The 17138-nt window shown below is 46.0% G+C and overlaps 1 protein-coding gene across 1 annotated transcript in view; it reads left to right on the top strand.

Annotated features, from left to right (window-relative positions):
• Positions 1-1152: 1152 nt before the first annotated feature.
• Positions 1153-17138, top strand: part of RAVER2 (ribonucleoprotein, PTB binding 2) — a gene marked incomplete in the record, with an annotated part of 96437 nt that continues 80451 nt past the window's right edge. Inside the window, 1 exon segment of the mRNA XM_036754257.1 lies at positions 1153-1404. Within this exon segment, the coding sequence (XP_036610152.1) occupies positions 1153-1404 (252 nt within the window).

Raw genomic sequence — 17138 nt, 5'->3', positions numbered from 1 at the left:
TCCCCCCTTTAGAGTTTAAGCTCCTCAAGGGCAGAGACTGTCTCTTGCTTCTTTTTGAATCTCCAGTGCCTGGCACATAATAGGTGCTTAACAAAGGTTTATTGATTAATTTTAAGGAAAGTGTCCAGGCCAGACAGTTTTCATCCATTTCTGAATTTGCTCCACCATGCCCCCCGCCCCCAACCCTTTTATTCCTCCCTTGTATGTGTCATCTTTCCCCCATTAGAATGCAGGCTCCCTGAGGGCAGGGACTTTCATTCTGCTTGTATTTGTATTCCCAGAGCTAAGCACGGGGCCTGGCACATAGGAGCTTCCTTGACTTGTCTTGACTTCTAAGGCGTCTTCTGCTGTCAACATTGAGTTGTAAGGTCCTTCTGAGCTCTAACTTCCTAATTTCTAGGTCTCCCTCGCATCCCTGACAGTCTGTCTCCCAAGGACCCTTCTCACTCTGACACTACAGCCTTAAGTAGCTTATATCTCTGGTATTCTAGGTACCAAGCTGCTTTTCCTCTCTGAATATCACGGTTCCCAGGTAAGTCTCCGGCTGCGACATCCTTGGTTCCTGGGACTTGGAGGGCGACACAGAGGCAGAGGGGAAAAGGGGAAGAGGAGGGGGTAGGGGGGCAGAGGGACGGAGGCAGAGACAGGGGGGAAGAGGCAGAGGGGCAGAGGGGCAGGGACAGAGGAGCAGAGGGGCAGAGGCAGAGGGGCAGAGGCGGGGGCAAAGGGGCAGGGACAGAGGGGCAGAGGCGGGGGCAGGTCCCTCCCCTCCCCGCAGGCATCTGGCACAGGTGTGAGGCTGGGCTGTCCTGGGGCTCTCACTCCGAGCAGCAGAGCCTCTGCGTGGCCGGGGTGGGTGGGGTGGGGGAGCGGGGGGCCGGGCCCGGCGGGGCAGGAAGGAGGCGGGGGCGGGGCGGGGCGGGGCGGGTTCTCCCCCTCTCCTCCCTTTCCCCCCGCCCCCGCCAGCCCGCGGCACCGCCTCCTCCCCGCCGCCGCCTTTCTTCCCTTCCCTTCTCTTCCGTTGCGCTCGGCTCCGGCCTCTTGGGCTCGGCCCCGCTCCTGCCCCGCAGCCCCGCCGGGCCTCCCCGGCCCTCGAGCTCTCGGGCTCGGCCGCAGCCGAGAGGGACAGGGGCGATCGGGAGCCGCGGGAACATGGCGGCTGCCGGGCCGGAGCGCGAGGCGGCGGCGGAGCCCGAGGAGCCGGGGCTGGTCCCCGCGGTGGCCCCACAGCCCCCGCCCGGGGCTCCCCCAGCGGCCGAGGCGCCCGCGCAGCCCGAGCCCCGGGAGCCCCCGGAGCCGCTGGAGGCCGGCGAGGTGGCGCGGAGGCTGCAGAGGACGCGGCGGGAGCTGAGCAACCGCAGGAAGGTGCTGCTGCGGAACCTGCCGCCCGACACGCACAGCCAGGTGAGCCCCGCCAGCCGCCCCGCACGAGCCCCTGGCCCCGCGCCCCACCCCCTCCGAGCCTCGGTTTGCGCGACTGGGAAAGGAGACGGTCGGACCAGGGGGTCTCCGACGTCCCTGGAGGAGTCTCTGCATCTGTGATCCCACGGACTTGGGCGATCATTTCTCCCTCCGAGCCTCAGTTTGCGGGTCTGTGTAACGAGAGGGTCGTACCCGGGGGTCTTCGATGTCCCTGGAGGGGTCTCTAGATCTGTGATTTCATGCACTTCTCCCTCCGAGCCTCAGTTTGCGGGTCTATGTAACGAGAGGGTCGTACCCGGGGGTCTTCGATGTCCCTGGAGGGGTCTCTAGATCTGTGATTTCATGCACTTCTCCCTCCGAGCCTCAGTTTGCGGGTCTGTATAACGAGAGGGTCGAACTAGGGGGTCTCCGACGTCCCTGGAGTCTCTGCGATTCCGTGAACTTGGACAAGGCGCCCCCGCCCACCCCCAACCTCAGTCTCCTAGTCTGTGAAATGGGAGGGTCGGACCAGCTGGCCTCCGCGGTCCCTGAAGTCTAGATCCCTTGAACTTGGGCAATCACTTCCCCACTCGGAGCCTCAGTTACGCCATTTGTAAAATGAGGGGGAAATTGGACTGACATGACTTCTAATGACTTGATGACCCCTACGACTTGGGTACATAGCTTGGTATCAGAAGAGAACACTCAGGCTGGCAGGACCATAGCGTCCTTGCCTTGTGCGCTAGAATCCGTAGGCGACAATCTCGAGAGCTGGAGAGGGCCTCCGAGATTATCTGGTCCAACTTGTAGGAGAGGAGAAGGGACTTGGACAAGGTCACTCGTTTAATAAACAAATGACAGAGTTGGGGTTGAAACTGGAGTCCAGTTCAGGGCTCTTGGTTTCCTTGTAGGGACCTCGAGGTCCCTCCCAAAGCACACATTGTGTGTTCCAAAATAGCAGCATTAGCCGTCTGTGGTGAAAGCTCTCTTCCTGCTCTGACTGACCTCCTCCAGTCTAAGACTCACCCTCTCTGGTCCACCTGACACAGGGGACCAGGCTGATATTTGCAAAGCCCAGGTCGCCACTCCCTCGGTCTGGAAACTCCAGCCATTTCTGATTGCTGGCAGGGGAAAACACCAACGGCAGACTTACCCAGGTTGAGAATTGGGAGGGACCTCCAGGGCATTCTAGGCTGAGGGAGTCCATGCTCTACACCTGACAGTGGTCTGGGCCTGTGCTTGGAGATCTCCCAGAAGAGGGGTGCCCCCCACCCCCACCTTTGGAGGCAGTCCACTCCAATGCCGTCATTGCTAGGACGTTTGTTCTGACATGAAGCCTTTACAGTTTCTAATCCTACCTTGGTCCTGGGCCTTCCCTCTGGGGATGAAGAGAACAATTTCTGAGTCTGAGATGTATAGCTAGAAGGGAAAAAGGGAAGGGGAGGAAATAAATATTTGTTTAAGCAACTCTCAAGTGCCAGGCACTGCGTTAAGCCTGTTCCAAATAGTATCTCATTTGATTTTCACAACAACCCTTCAAGGTAGGTGTTATTATCTCCATTCCATTCCATAGAGGAAACTGAGCCAGACAGTAGTTAATGACTTGGCCAGGGTCACACAGCTAGTGAATGTCTGAGGCTGGATTTGAACAATGGTCTTCCTTTCTCCAAGGCCAGTGTTCTAGCTGTTTCAGAGGCCATCCAGCCCAGGCCCTTCACAGATGAGGAAGATGAGATCCCCAAGAGGTTACTGCCTTGTCCAAGGTCACATTTAGGGCCTTTCACAGCCTGGCTTTGTTCTACCTTTCCAGCTTTGTTGTTCTCCAAACCTTCTCCCCTTCTCTTTAAAGACTGTCTCCATCATGCCTGGCAGACTTGCCCTCTTCACCCCCCACCTTTTAGAATGCCCAGCCTCCTCCAACTCTTCTCTAAGAAGCCTTTCCTTGTCCCATGTCAAGGTTGTTCTCTCAGTCCCCAGATGAGCATGTACCCATCAGTCAGCTTTCCCTAATTTATCCTCCTACCTCACCCTACCCCATGCCCAATGTAATATGTTTCTTGAAGGCTGAGATTGTTTGGTGTTTGTCTTTGAGTGACTAAGGAGGCAACCCCCAAACCAGGAAGACCTGGGTATGGTTCTGGGCAAATCACTCAACCTGTATTGGTAGAGAGAATTTCCTTTCTTTGGATTTCCTTATACCAGCAAAATCACCAGACCAGTCTCTTTTCTGGTCCCAAATGACTTGCACAGTGTTTCATACATAGTAGGCACTTAGTAAATGCTCACTGGGTTAGACTGGATCAGAAGAACGATTAGGGCTAGGAGCAAATGAGTGAGGTAGGAATATGAGGGAACACTTCTTAACCATTGACTTAGACCCCAAGTGGTATGGTAAGCCTGTACAGGCAGTGAGCCCTCCATCACTAACAGCTGAAGAAGTTGAGGCTATTTAGACTGGCATGGGGCTAGAGTAGACAGGCAGCTTGGAATAGCTGAAAGGCTCTCTTGTGGAAGAGGGACAAAACTTATTCTGCAAGGGATGGACCCAGGAGCAATGGATAGAAGTTGTCAGAGGGGAAGATTTCAGCTTGATGTGGGAGAAAAGAAAATCCTAACAATGAGAGCTCCCAAAGCAAGCAGGGATGGGATGGGATGGGATGGGATGAGATGAGAGGGGCCACTGGGGGTGGTAGGAGATCTACAAGCAAAAGAAGTTGGCCCCATCACATGTTGGGGTCAAGTCGGCTAGCATTTATTAAGTTCCTCCTGTGTGCCAGGCATTGGATTTGCAGGAAAGATTCTTGTTGAGGGGTGAATTGGTTAATAATACAAATTCCTATTTTCTCTAGTGCTTCAAGGTCTGCTACACATGTGACTCACAACATCTTTGGGATGCAGGCCATGCCAGTATTATATGCCCATTTTACAGATGAAGGGTTAAGGGATCCATCCAAAGTCACAAAAGATGTATCAGAGCTGGGATTCAAAGCTGGGCCTTTCATGACTCCAGTATAGAATTCTTTCACTATAGCACTGTGCCTCTGGGGTCCTTCCAATTCCTTTGATGCAGCAGTTCTGGATTCTGTTGGTTCTACTGGAGGTCTGGGGACAAGGCTGGGGTTTTGTTGAGAGCCACACATCTGAGGTCATTGGACACCTTGGAAGATGTGGTTTTTCTGGTGGAAGGGTTCCCAGAGAAGTTGAGAGGCTGGGAGTGAAGGGAGGTGGGCTTTTAACCTCCATCTCCTTGTCACAAAGCTGGGAACCTGTGACTTTGCTCTTTGACAGAAGTTGGGAGGTGTTGGGGTACTACTCTTACTACTACTACTACTACTAGTACCTAGCATTTCCATTAGGCTTTAAGGTTTGCGAAGCATTTTACAGGATTGTCTCCTTTGATCCTTACAAGAACCTTGAGAGGTAGGTGCTGTTACTGCCTCCATTTTACAGATGAGGAAACTGAGAGGGAAGATGAGTGACTGCCGGGATCACACACCTGCTAAGTGACACAGTGTTCTGAACTCACAGGACCGGGTTTAAATCCCACCTCTGACACTGCCTGTATGAACATTGGGGTTTCCCATCTGTAAAAAGAGGGTCTTGCACTGGCCAGCTTCTAAGGTGCCTCCCCCCCAGATGAGGGCTCTCGATCCTCCGATTTGTCCCCACTGTGATTCCCAGGAGGGTTAAGACTATTAGGGTGTTCATTTCAGATTAACCCTATTAGTCAGGAGTTGGCACTGAGCCTGCAGTGCTGGTTGCCTTTGGAATGAGAAGGAAATAGAAGCATGAGCTTGTGGGGAGGCTTTCTCCCCCAGCTGTGGGAATGGGTTTGCCATCCACATCCGTCCTCATTCTCCACACTTACCCACTTCCCCTCAACCAGAATCAGGGACATAGTTCCTGGCCACCAAGAGGGACACAGCTAATGTGGAGTGTCTTGTCGGGCTTTAAAAAAACAAAAGAGGAAAAAACAAAACCAAACCTTTTTCTTTAGGATGAGTGTTGAGACCACAAGGCTCCAAGGAAAACAGCTTGTTACTGTGTAGCCGTCCTCCCAGCCCCAGGTGTAAGCCCATGGAAATGTGTGTCAGACACGTCTTCTTTTGGAGAGAAGCTTATCTCCTTCCAGCTTTCCTCTTCAGTTTTTCTCCTCTTGTGGTTTTGAAGGGCAGCAAGGTGGCCCAGTCCTTCAAACGCTGTCCTCTGCATTAGGAAGACCCGAGTTCAGTTCTTCTCTAGATACTTATTAAATGTGTGACCCTGGGCAAGTCACTTAATCTCTCTCAAGCCTGTTTACTCCTTTGGACGATAATAACACCTGTTTTGAGGATCAAATGAGACAATATATATATGTAAAGCAAAGTGCAATGGAAATATTCTGTTTTAAAAATATTTTTCTTGATAGTTTCATAAATGATATTATTAATAGTGTTTAGAAAGCCTGTGGCTACCTGCAGTACTTGCTAAAAAAAGTAATAAAATGTCTTGCCAGATACCCCAAACCCTTTAAGCCGATTAGTATTTTAATAATACAGTAAAAACTCATCGAGAAGGGAAGGAGGTCAGTTTGTGATATTTTTAAAGAAAGCAGTTTTATTTGTTTTAAGCACCAGTCATTCTGATGTATCTGACAGTGTTGCCTAGTGAAGGACCTTGGGGAATCTGTTATAATGAATAGATAAGTGCTCAATGAATTCACACTGAAGGATTCCTAATTAGCATTTCACCCTTGTGTTTTTCCTTTGGTTCTAGGATCCCATGTATATCTGAAGAGAGAGAATTGGGTAGGTCCAGTACTGAGGGATGCAGCCCTGGCCCTACACTGGTATCTACACTGGTTAACATGGCTGGCAGCATTTGGTTCTAGGGCATCCTGGTGCAAATGCCCATGCTACGGAACTCCCTGGACCATGGAAGTAGAACTGTTACATGTAAACAATGGTTTTAACATTGCTCAAGGCTACTTGAAAACAGCCTAACTATGCCTACTGCAGAAAAGAATTTCTCCTACAATCTTCCTTGCTTTCAGTATTAATTAGAATAGTTAATATGTTTTATCTGTGAAGAGAGCCTTTGCTTAAGGATCTGCCCAGCCTCCCCTCTGGAAATGGAGGGTTTAAGGCTTTATTTACAGTGTGTTCTCAGAGGAGCTATCTGTGTGTAAGCTTCTAACTTCTTCACTGGTGCTCCAAGGGCCCTCCATCCCATGAACTCCTGTAGCGCTAAGAGGGTAACCCCTAATTTAGCACTTAATTATCTTCTGTCTTTGGGTCTTCCTTGTTTTGTGTCTTTTTTCTGATCTCTGAGATAATGATAAGCGGCATAATTCATTTTGCATAATGACTTCCTGACAACAAGCCAGTGAATTATCTGTGTTTTACAGACTGGAGGTTTGGATGATTTAATTAAGCAAAGAGCCACTTCATAACCTAAAGTGTGCAGGCCTTTCCGTGAGGACTCAGTGAGCCATAAAGTTTAGGGCTGACTCAGTGTCCTCTTGGAGCTGGTTGGCTAGCAAAGGGCTGTGATATTTACTCAAGTAATGATGTATAATAATAAAGTATGACTGAATGAAAGAAAAAGCTTTTATTAAGCATTTGTTTTATGGCAGGTGCTGTAGGCAGGAGGAATACTGAGACAGAGGTCCTAGTCCCTCAGGGAGCTTCCATTCTACACACCTGCAAAATAATATCGAATAAGTGCATAATCTGGGGCACAAGCACCATGTTGTGGGAAGTGGGGGAGGTGTCTGGGAAGGCTTCTTTAAGGGAGGGGCATTTGAATTGGACCTTTGAATCTGTTCTGGCTTACTGGATGACCTTGAGCAAGTCTCTTCACTTCTGTGGGCTTCAGTTTCCCTCTCTGTAAATGAGGGGTTTGGTCTTGATGGCCTCTCAAATCCCTTCAAGCTCCAGATCTGTGAGCCTTCAGATTCCTAGCAGGGCAAAGGCACAAAGACAGGACAGTTGGTGCCATTGCTTGGGGACAGTGATGAATCCCCTGAGACTGGAGCATGAGCCATGTGGAGAGTTCTTTCTGAGGATATCGCATAGCATCACAGACCTGGAACCAGAAGGCCCCTCAAAACCACCTATTGTTCTCTACCATTAGAATGGAAGTTTCCTAAGGTGATGGATGGTTCCACTTCTGTTTTCATATTGCCAGCATTTAGCACAGTGTCTGGTCCATAGTAACCACTTTCAAAAATATTTCTTGATAGATAATCCAGTTCTTCCATTTTACAGATGAGGAAACTGAGGCTCAAGGAAGTTACATGACTTGCTAAAGTTACCCAGGCAATAACTGTTATTTGTGGGATTTGAAGTCAGGTCACAGAAGCATAGATTGAGAACTGGAAGGGACCTTCGAGGTCCTCAGAATCCTGTCAGCTCTCTTCCCCTGACACCATGGTGCCTTATACTACCCTCTGTAAGAATAAAGGCTGGAATGAAGGATGGGGCCAGATGGTAGATAGTTGTGAAAGCTAGACAAAGGAGTTCAAACTTTATTTGAATGGGAGTAGCGAAGCTAGGAAGGATGTGACCAGATCTATGTGAAAGGAAGATATGAAGAACAGACACCGGTGTTAAAGATGGTGGGAAGCTGGGGAGAGAGCTGAGGCACTTAATAAATGCTTTTGTCATGCATTCATTCATTTGCTCATTCATGTTGAATAAGCAGCATGCTCCTCTACTAGCCTGCTAGCTCCAAGAGGACAAAACAGTCTGACCTCAGCTTTTCGGCTCACCTAATTCTCACCCAGCACCCTGCACACATTAGTGAATCTTTGTTTGATTCAATTAGTCACGTCTCTCTAAGGATGGGGTTGCAACAGCAGAGGGGAGATGAAATCAGAAGAGAAAGAAGGGGATCAAGGTACAAGATATTTTAGAGGTGGAATAGCAAGACTTGTTAACTGATTGGCTAGGCAAGGTGGGGAAGAGGGAAGATCAGCACTAAACTTGGGTGATGGATGGATGGACGGACGGACGGATGGATGGATGGATGGATGGATGGATGGACAGATGGACTGCTGGGCCTGCTGGCAGCTGATTGGGAATGCAGGAAGAAGAAGCAATTTGAGGGGGAAGATGAAAGTTTCTTTTGCCTCTTTTTGTATCCCCAGTGTTTAGTACAATGCCTGGCACACAGTAGGTACTTAATAAATATTTATTGACCGACTACCTCAATGAAATCATAGATCTGCCTGCCACCAACCCCCCATGGAAGGTACTGGCAAAACAAAAACAAAACCCAGTCCTGGCCCTTAAGACAGTGACATTTTTCTTTGGCTGCCCCAGTGGAACATTTAGGTAGATGGGTCATATGAGGCCAGGCCAGTAAAGGTCTGGAGCTTGGAAGTGTGGTGCCCTGGACAGGGCAGTAATTTAGAACTTTGGAAGAGGGGAGGATTGGAGAAGGGAAGGACAGGGAAATATTGAGTTCCCTTTTGGACATACTGAGTTTCAGATGCCTATGATGGGCCCTACAGTTTAAAATGTCCAATTAGCAGTTGGAGATACAGGACTGGAGCTCAGGAGAGAGACTAAAATTGGACTTATACATCTGGGAATCATCTACATAGATGATAATTGAACCCATGGGAATTGGTGATGTTGTGAAGAGATTATATAGAGAATATGCGTAGAGAAAAATGGGAAGAGGACCCAGGACAGAGCCTTGGGGGATGCCCACAGTTAGTGGGTGTGAGACGGACAACTGAATCATCTAGGAGATTTAGGATCGGTAAGGTAGGTAGGAGGAGAGCCAGGAGAGAGGAGTGAGTCTACAAGAGGAAAGTGGAGAAGGTGGCCAGCAGTGACAAATGCTACAGGGGGCCAAGAAGGAGAAACACTGAGAAAAGTCTATTACATTTGGCAGTGAGGAGATTGCTGGTTTTGGCAGTGAGAGGGTGGTGGTGGTTGTGGTGGGGGTGACGGTGGCGGTGGTGGCAGCCATGGTGGTCATTTATCTTTCATTTCCAAAGAAGACCAATGACATCACAAGAGTGATGTGGATTTGCTCACAAATTAATAAGGGATTTTTGAGAGAACTCTGGTAAAGATCACTGAGAATGCCAAAGGAAGCATCAAGGTGGTACATTGGCTAGAGGGTGGAATTGGAGTCTGGGAGACCTGAGTTTGAATCCACCCACAGACTCTTACTAGCTGTGTGACTTCAGGCAAGTCTGCCTGGGTTTCTGCACAATGAGGCTTGCACAATAATACCTTCCTCCCAGGGATGGTGTGAGGGTCAAATGAGATAATATTTGTAAAGCTCTTTGCAAACTTTTTAAGCTTTGAAATCAGTTCAGATGATTAACATTTTCAGGCCATACGTACACCTGTTTTGTCTCAACTATTGTTTGTGTGAGTGTGTGTGTGTGTGTGTGTGTTTAAATTTCTTCTCTCTTTGTGTAGAAGAAACATGCATCCAATAGTATTTTTTAGAGATAAACTGGGGGAAAACTGGGATTAGAATTTATCTTTGGAGAGGCTGGTGAAGTATTCAGATCATGAGGTCTTCGAAATTCCAGATGTTGTCAAGTTCATCCTAGAGATCTTCTGTATATTGATGGAAATGTGTGTGTGTACACACACACACACACACACACACACACACACACTCTCACACGGCAATCAGGGTTAAGTGACTTGCCCAATGTCACACAGCTAGTAAGTGTCAAGTGTCTGAAGTCGGATTTGAATTCAGGTCCTCCTGACCCCAAGGCCAGGGCTCTATCCACTGGGCCACCTAGCTGCCCCAAATTGATGGATATTAAGATTTAACTGGATTCTTCAAGAAATGAGAATAGTATAGATGAGCTTAGTTTGTGTCATGGTAGATAAAAAAGAGCCTCCTTATGGTCAGGAAGACTTGGGCTCAAATCTCGCTTATGAGATATGTGACTCTGGCCAAGTCACCGAAGCCTGGGCCACTTCTCCAAGACTCCTGATGGCAAATATCTTGGAACCTTTGAATCCCCAAACCTGAGAGTTGGAAGAGACCTTAGCAGCCACATAGCCCAATCTGTTCCTGGAAGGAACCCCCAGTAGAGCAGACCTGACCTAACAAAGTAAGTGTTCATGAACTGGGCTCCGTCCCCCCCTCCCTCCCTCCTCCCCCTTTCTTCCCTCTCTTTCCCCCTCCCCCTCCTCCCTCCCTCCCTCCTTCCCAGGCTACCTTGTCCTTCACTGCTTTGAATGTATTTGCATTTCCTCACTTGATGCCCAGCCTCCATTTTATATGTGTCCTTTTCATCTCCTCCCTTAGAATGTCTGGGCTCTGCCAGTGGGGGTTGTTTCTTTCCTTGTATTTATATCTCCAGATCCCAGCCTAGCAAGGGCTTAGCCAGAGTAGATGCTTAATAAATACCCGTTGATTGATTGGTTCAGCGGCTGGAGGTCAGTCTTGATGAGTCAGTCTTTGCTCTCTGGCTTCACAAGGGCTGTTACGGGTAACTCGTCATCTCTGCTCTTAAATGGCTAAGATGGCATCTCGACAACAGTGCGGGTTACATTGGAAGCATTAGATAGTATCAGAGTTTTCAGGGTTTGAGCTTCAAATGAAACAAAATAGCATTTTTCTAAGGAGCTGCGGTTGGTCAAGGTAGATAATTTGTATTATTCCCCTGACAAAGTAGCAGTGAGATCGCAGAGCGGGGAGAAAACCGACGGCTCTCGCACTTTGTGCAGTCAGAGCTGGCGGGCGATGGCGACTGTTTGAGCAGCTTCTCCTAACAAGAGCAGGTGACGTTCATATGGCGCCTCAAGGACTGTGAGTCACTTTGCATCCATTATCCCTGTGGGTCTGGTGCTATTATTATCCCTATTTTACAGAGGAGAAAACCGAGTCAGCCAAGGTACATGATTTGTAGAGGGTCACACAGCCAGTAAGTGTTTGAGCGGGGATGGGGTGGGCGGGTGTGGGGGGAGCAGGATTTGAAACCAGGTCTTTCTGACTCCAAGTTCCCTGCATTATCCATTACGTCATCCTGCCTTTGGATTCTAAAATGTACCTACCTGGTAAGTTCTGCACTTGACTGTGTCTACTGTAGTAAATGAGACCATTGGAAGAATAATTCAGGAAGTTTTGTTTTAAGTTATCGCTGTGTCTTTTCATCACCTTCATTCCCCAACCTAACCTTCCTCCCCCACCACCCCCGTCTCCCCGGTGGTCTAGTCTAAAACAGAAAGCAGGGAGGGAGAGCTCAGCCACACTAGCCAACAGGTCAACTGAGTCCAGTAGTCATGAGAGTCTTTACAAGACAACTCTGAAAACACAGATTCCATCTTGGAGTGTTGGCTTTTTGCCTCAGCCAATGTGCCTATTCTGCGTTGTGTATTTCATGATTTCATGAATTTCTTTGTTGTGATGCATACAGTACAACCTCATTAGTCTGACACATGGGCTTGTTAGTCGATGAGCATTTACCAAGTACATCCTATGTATGTGCCAGGCTTTGGGCTCTAGTGGCTTTCCTTTGTATCTAGTGGCTAGTGCCTGACGCATAGTGGGCATTTGGTAAATAGTTGATTGACTTGGCTGTGCCAAGTGTTGGGGGATACCAAAAAAGGCAAAACCAGCCCTTGTCTCCTAGGAGCTCATGTTATGATGGAGGAGAAAACATGCAAATAACTGTACATGCAAAGGTGCCTTGTGAGGAAGGAGAGAGGAATCTTGGGAAAAGCCTAGTATTCATTTTCCTGAACTGATCCAGGATTCGACAGTGTGGAATAGTCCCTCTCCTGACACTGATCAAAATCTCTCCCATCCTTAGTAGGGCTAACTTTCCGGGGCTAATGCAAAGTCCATCTTGTATAACGCTATAAGAAAAATGAAACATCTTTTTTTTTTTTTCGAGTACGGCCCATTTAAGTTAGTAAATAAACAGGTATTAGTAAGGAAGTGAGCTAAGAGTGTACATTATATTTCCATGAAATCCTGAGTAAAAATAAATTTTAAAAATATTCTGAAAGCAATTTCTTAGCATTAAAATGGGATTTTAAAAACTTTTGATAAAATGCTTTCGATGCAATGGAACAAGCATTTATGAAGCACCTGCTATGTTTCAGGTCTGCCAATACAAAGATGAAAGCAAAACAAAACAAAACAAAAAAACGAGTAGGGATAGGCCACAGTTTTTGTTAGTATTATTCTGTATCTGACGATCACCAGCAGACATGAACATTGCCACATAGAAAGAACGCAAAGAGAGGATTGTATGTGAACTTGCGATCTTTGTTGTGGACAGCTTGAGTATTTTAAAAAAGTATACAACAAATTCAACATGTTAGTTTCAATGATGCCCTGCTTGTTCTTGTCTCCCAAACTTCCTTCTCTTATCTTCTATGCGTTTATGAAATTACATTTTTAATTAAAAATCTCTTTTCTTCCATCCCACCACCTCTTCCCTATTGGAAAAAGAAAGAAAAACAAAACCCTTAAATATGCATGGTTGAACAAAATAATTCCTAATTTAAAAAATTGTGAGATATTTATGTGTATATGTATGTATCTGTGTATGTATGTGTATGTAATTTGTTTCAAGTTATACTTTGAGCCTATCATTTCTTTGTCAGGAGATGGGTATTATGCTTCATCATGGGTCCTTTGGAATTATGATCGGTCATTGCCTTGATCAGAGTTAAGTCTTTCAACATTAGTGGTCATTACAATGTTGTTATTTTGCACAAATTGTTCTCCTGGTTCAGCTCACTTTCCTCTGCATCAGTTCTGCCAGTCCTCCCAAGTTTTTCTGCGACTTTCCATTTCATCATTTCTTATGGTCCAGGAGTATTCCATTATATTCACATATCATAATTTGATCACCCATTCCCCTTTTGATGGACATGCCCATGGCACTCTTTTCTGTCTTTTTGGCATCACTATCACTAGGCTTTCCTCTTCACCACTCCAATTTTGTCTTCCCCCTTAAAAGCTTCTCCATGTAACATATAAGCATAATTAAGCAAAACATGCCTAAGTGTCTTAAAATGGGTATTTCATTCTACACCACTATTCCATCATGTTTCTGTTGAAAGGTATGTCAACAATCTGGCTAGCAGCTGTTGTGGGGGTGAAAGACCAACACAAGCCCAACAACAAGAAAGCTGCCAGCACAGGTTCTTTTGATCTGCTTTACTAAGGAAAGCAATGTTAAGGGGGTTAACAATCTTATTTTAATCCAACATACAAATATCATTCACTTAGTTCAGGAGGAAAAGCCAGCAACCTGAACTTCAGAGCAAATACAAACAAGTTATAAACTTACACAATATAAACCAACCAGATCACAATTCATAGTTACCAAGAAACCATCAACATCTGGGTTGACAAGGTGGGAAGCTCGTAGAGTGGCTGCCCAGAGTCCCACTCCTACACTCCTCCAGGAATGACAGCCTCAAGCAAATAACTCTGTTCTCTCTTTTTATACAGTCTTTGGCCATCATCAAACATCATCTGAGAGACCAGAACTTAGGTGCCTACTATTGGCTCTGATCTTAGCAACTCCCCTTAGGGCTCTGGGGGCTTCACACCCACATCTGCTTAGCACCTAGTAATTAGGGCTTTGGGCCTGGGGCTTTGCACCTAGTAAGGCTCAATCAAAGATACTTAATTAGTTTAGCATTCTAAAACAGTAAAAAAAAGTCCCAACTTAATATTACAAAAGGTGAGGAGCATGTTTCACCTTCAGCCCTCTGAGGTTATGGTTGTTCATTGCCTTGATAGTAAAGAGCTCAAGTATTAAGGGACTTTTCTTTAGTATTTTGAAGTTGTTTTTCTTACACTATTGTAATCCTTGTAGATATTGTTCTCCTGGTTCTACCCACTTCCCTCTGTATCAGTTCATACAAGTCTTTTGGGGTGTCTCTGATTCTGTCCCATTCATCATTTCTTACAGCAGCAATAGTCCATCAAACTCATATAGCCAGATTTGCACAGCCATTCCCCAGTAGATGGGCACTTTCTTAGTTTCTTTTGCTTTGCTATTTAAAAAGTACTCTTGTGGATATTTTTATACATCTGGGTCATTGGGGATCGGTCATTGTTACAGAAATGTTTTGCAGGAAGATTGAACAAGCAAGTATATGCTGGGGTGTGGCTAGCTGGCATCAAAACAGACTTACTGTAGAAGATAACACTTGAGCTGAGCTTTGAAAGAAACTAGTGAGGCTGCACAGTGGACCTGATTGGGGAGTGTGTGTACTTGAACTTTGGGGGACAGTTTGTACACAGACCAAGAAGTAGGAAATGGATGCTCATGTATGTAATGGCAGACAGGCCCGGCTGGAAAAGAAACACCTATGTGGTTTTTATTTTAGTTATTTTTAAAGCTGACAAAGGTCGTAAAATTATATCAACTAATTATAGTATTTAAGAAAATTATATAATTACTGGAAGACACAGATATGCTGTGCATATGAGACGGCATGAATAGGATGAGGGAGTCCTCACACAGCTGAGGTGCATGAAGCATGTAACATTCACCAAAATGAAGGGCTCTTTGTGCAGATAACAGTGTCAGGCCTTAGAATAAAGTGAATCACACTCATTCCTCCAGGAATTTACCATCTAGTAGGTGAGCTCATAATTTTCATGACAAACCTTGGGCCACTCTCCACTGATAATATCTCCACAGGAAGAAAAATATTTGAATCTTTTTGATTCTAACACAAAATATTTTAGTTCCCATTTACACAGAACTTTAAGATTTGCAAAACATATTCCTCACAAGTAAACATTGGATTATTATGCCCATATTACAGATGAGGAAACTGAGTCTCACACAAGTGAAGTAATTTGCCCTTTGTTGTGTACTCTGTCAGTATTGAAACTGATTGCACACATTTCTCCTCTCTCTCTTCCAATGCTCCATCATTTCTTCTTATGACATCCCTGAAAAAGCCTTCATTGGCACTTATTTGTCTTTAATTCTTGCTTCTATCCCTTTTGACAAAATGGCTGTATCGGGGACAGGAGAAACAGTAGGTATTGAGGAAGGGGCACAAGACTAAGTCAGCATCACTGAGTGGGAGGCAGTAGAGTCTCCAGTTTTTTGTTATGGTGCCCAGTGCATCGGAAACCTTCATTTCTGAATTGTGAATTATGGTTTCCTGTATTAAGAGCTTAATATGAAGACATTTCTAGCATTTCTTCTAAATGGGAACTTTGATGGAGCTCCTAGATCTCACAGATGAGCACTATTTGCAGTGATGCACATTGAGATCCAGACTCCCAGGTTGTGTTCCTTGACTCTCGTCTCTTTGGCAAGACCCTCTTAGGAATCACCTTCACTCAAAGGACAACATAGGATTTTGTCTTTGGGATGCTAGTGCTGTGCACATTTATTTATTCATTTTTGGTCTGGACCTGTAATTTCATCCACATGGAAACTCCTGTCACTGATGCCCATTGGCAACTTGTCTGTAATGCAGTCTTCTTTGAGTGGCTTGGGCAGGGAGATGAGAGGTTAGGTGACTTGCTAGTAATCTCAGTCCAAGTATGGTCTGACCTAGGACAGGAACCTGGATATTCCTGGATTCAAAGCCAACTTTTTGTCCACTATGCCATGCTGCTCACCATGTCTTGCATATAGTGGGCACTTAGCTCATTGAATTAAGTTGAACACTGATTAGAAAAATGAAATAAGAATATTCTACTCAGTGACAATTGGGGTTGTCTTGGGGAGGATAGAATACCTCATTACACACCAAAGAGAAAGTTATTGTTCTTAAACTGGGCTTGTGCAAAGAGGCATATTTAGACTTGAAGCAGGACAAAAACTTCCTGATAATCTGCTATCTCATTAAATAGAATGGGTTGCTTCAGGAAGTAATGAGTTTCCTCTTATAGGAGGGCTTCAGACAAACCCCTCATGACCACTTGTCACCACTGTCCTAGAGGGAGTTTTTCTGTAGACCTGCATTAAACTAAATGCCTTCTTAGAGCCTTTCCAACTCTGCTTGGTGTATGATTCTTGGGTCTTTACTAGAGGCTTCATTAATATTTAATTAGTAGAAACCTTTTTGTCTTAAATGGCTTTCTTGAAATCACACAGTTTCCTTTATCTGCACTTCGATGTTAATATTAGTCAATTTCTTCTTGTATTATTTCCCTGCAACTGAAATTTATGAGAGGATTCCCTAACTGAATGATTCTGTGATGGCGGATGGAAGGTCTTCCTTTTCACTAGAACAAACTTTCTTGTTTAAGAAAGACTGAGAGTGGAGCTGTACATGCATTATTAAGGGAACCCTTGAGTGAGGAGATTGTCTCCACTAATGTTGACCTCTTCCTTTTTTGCAACATCTAGTCTTAGAGAGCAGCTTGGAACTCTGAGAGAGGGATTAAATGGCAGGCTAAGGGCCACAGCTAGGATTTTCGGAAGAGAGACTTGAAATCGGGTCTTCTTAGCTGCCTCTCTTTAAATTATTTATATATGGATGACCTAAAATACCACTTTCCAACACAGAAATTACATTGCATAAATAACTTCTCAAAATGAAAGGATCTGGTCCTGTAATTTCATCTATGTGGGGAACTCTTGGAATGAAAACTCCCTCCAGTGATGCAGATAGGCACCTCATTTGTAACATGGTCTTAGAGAGTTTTCCCAGGATGCTGAGAAATTAAGGGGCTTGTCCATGGTCCTATAGGCAGTTTGTGTCAGAGGCAGGACTTTCAACCTAGGTCTTCCTCTTTCCAAGGACCATCCTGACTCCACCTCTCCT

Source organism: Trichosurus vulpecula, chromosome 4 (assembly GCF_011100635.1).
Source record: "Trichosurus vulpecula isolate mTriVul1 chromosome 4, mTriVul1.pri, whole genome shotgun sequence".
Lineage (NCBI taxonomy): Eukaryota > Metazoa > Chordata > Mammalia > Diprotodontia > Phalangeridae > Trichosurus > Trichosurus vulpecula.
The sequence above is the reverse complement of the archived record's forward strand: the minus strand, read 5'-3'. Positions and strand labels throughout refer to the sequence as shown.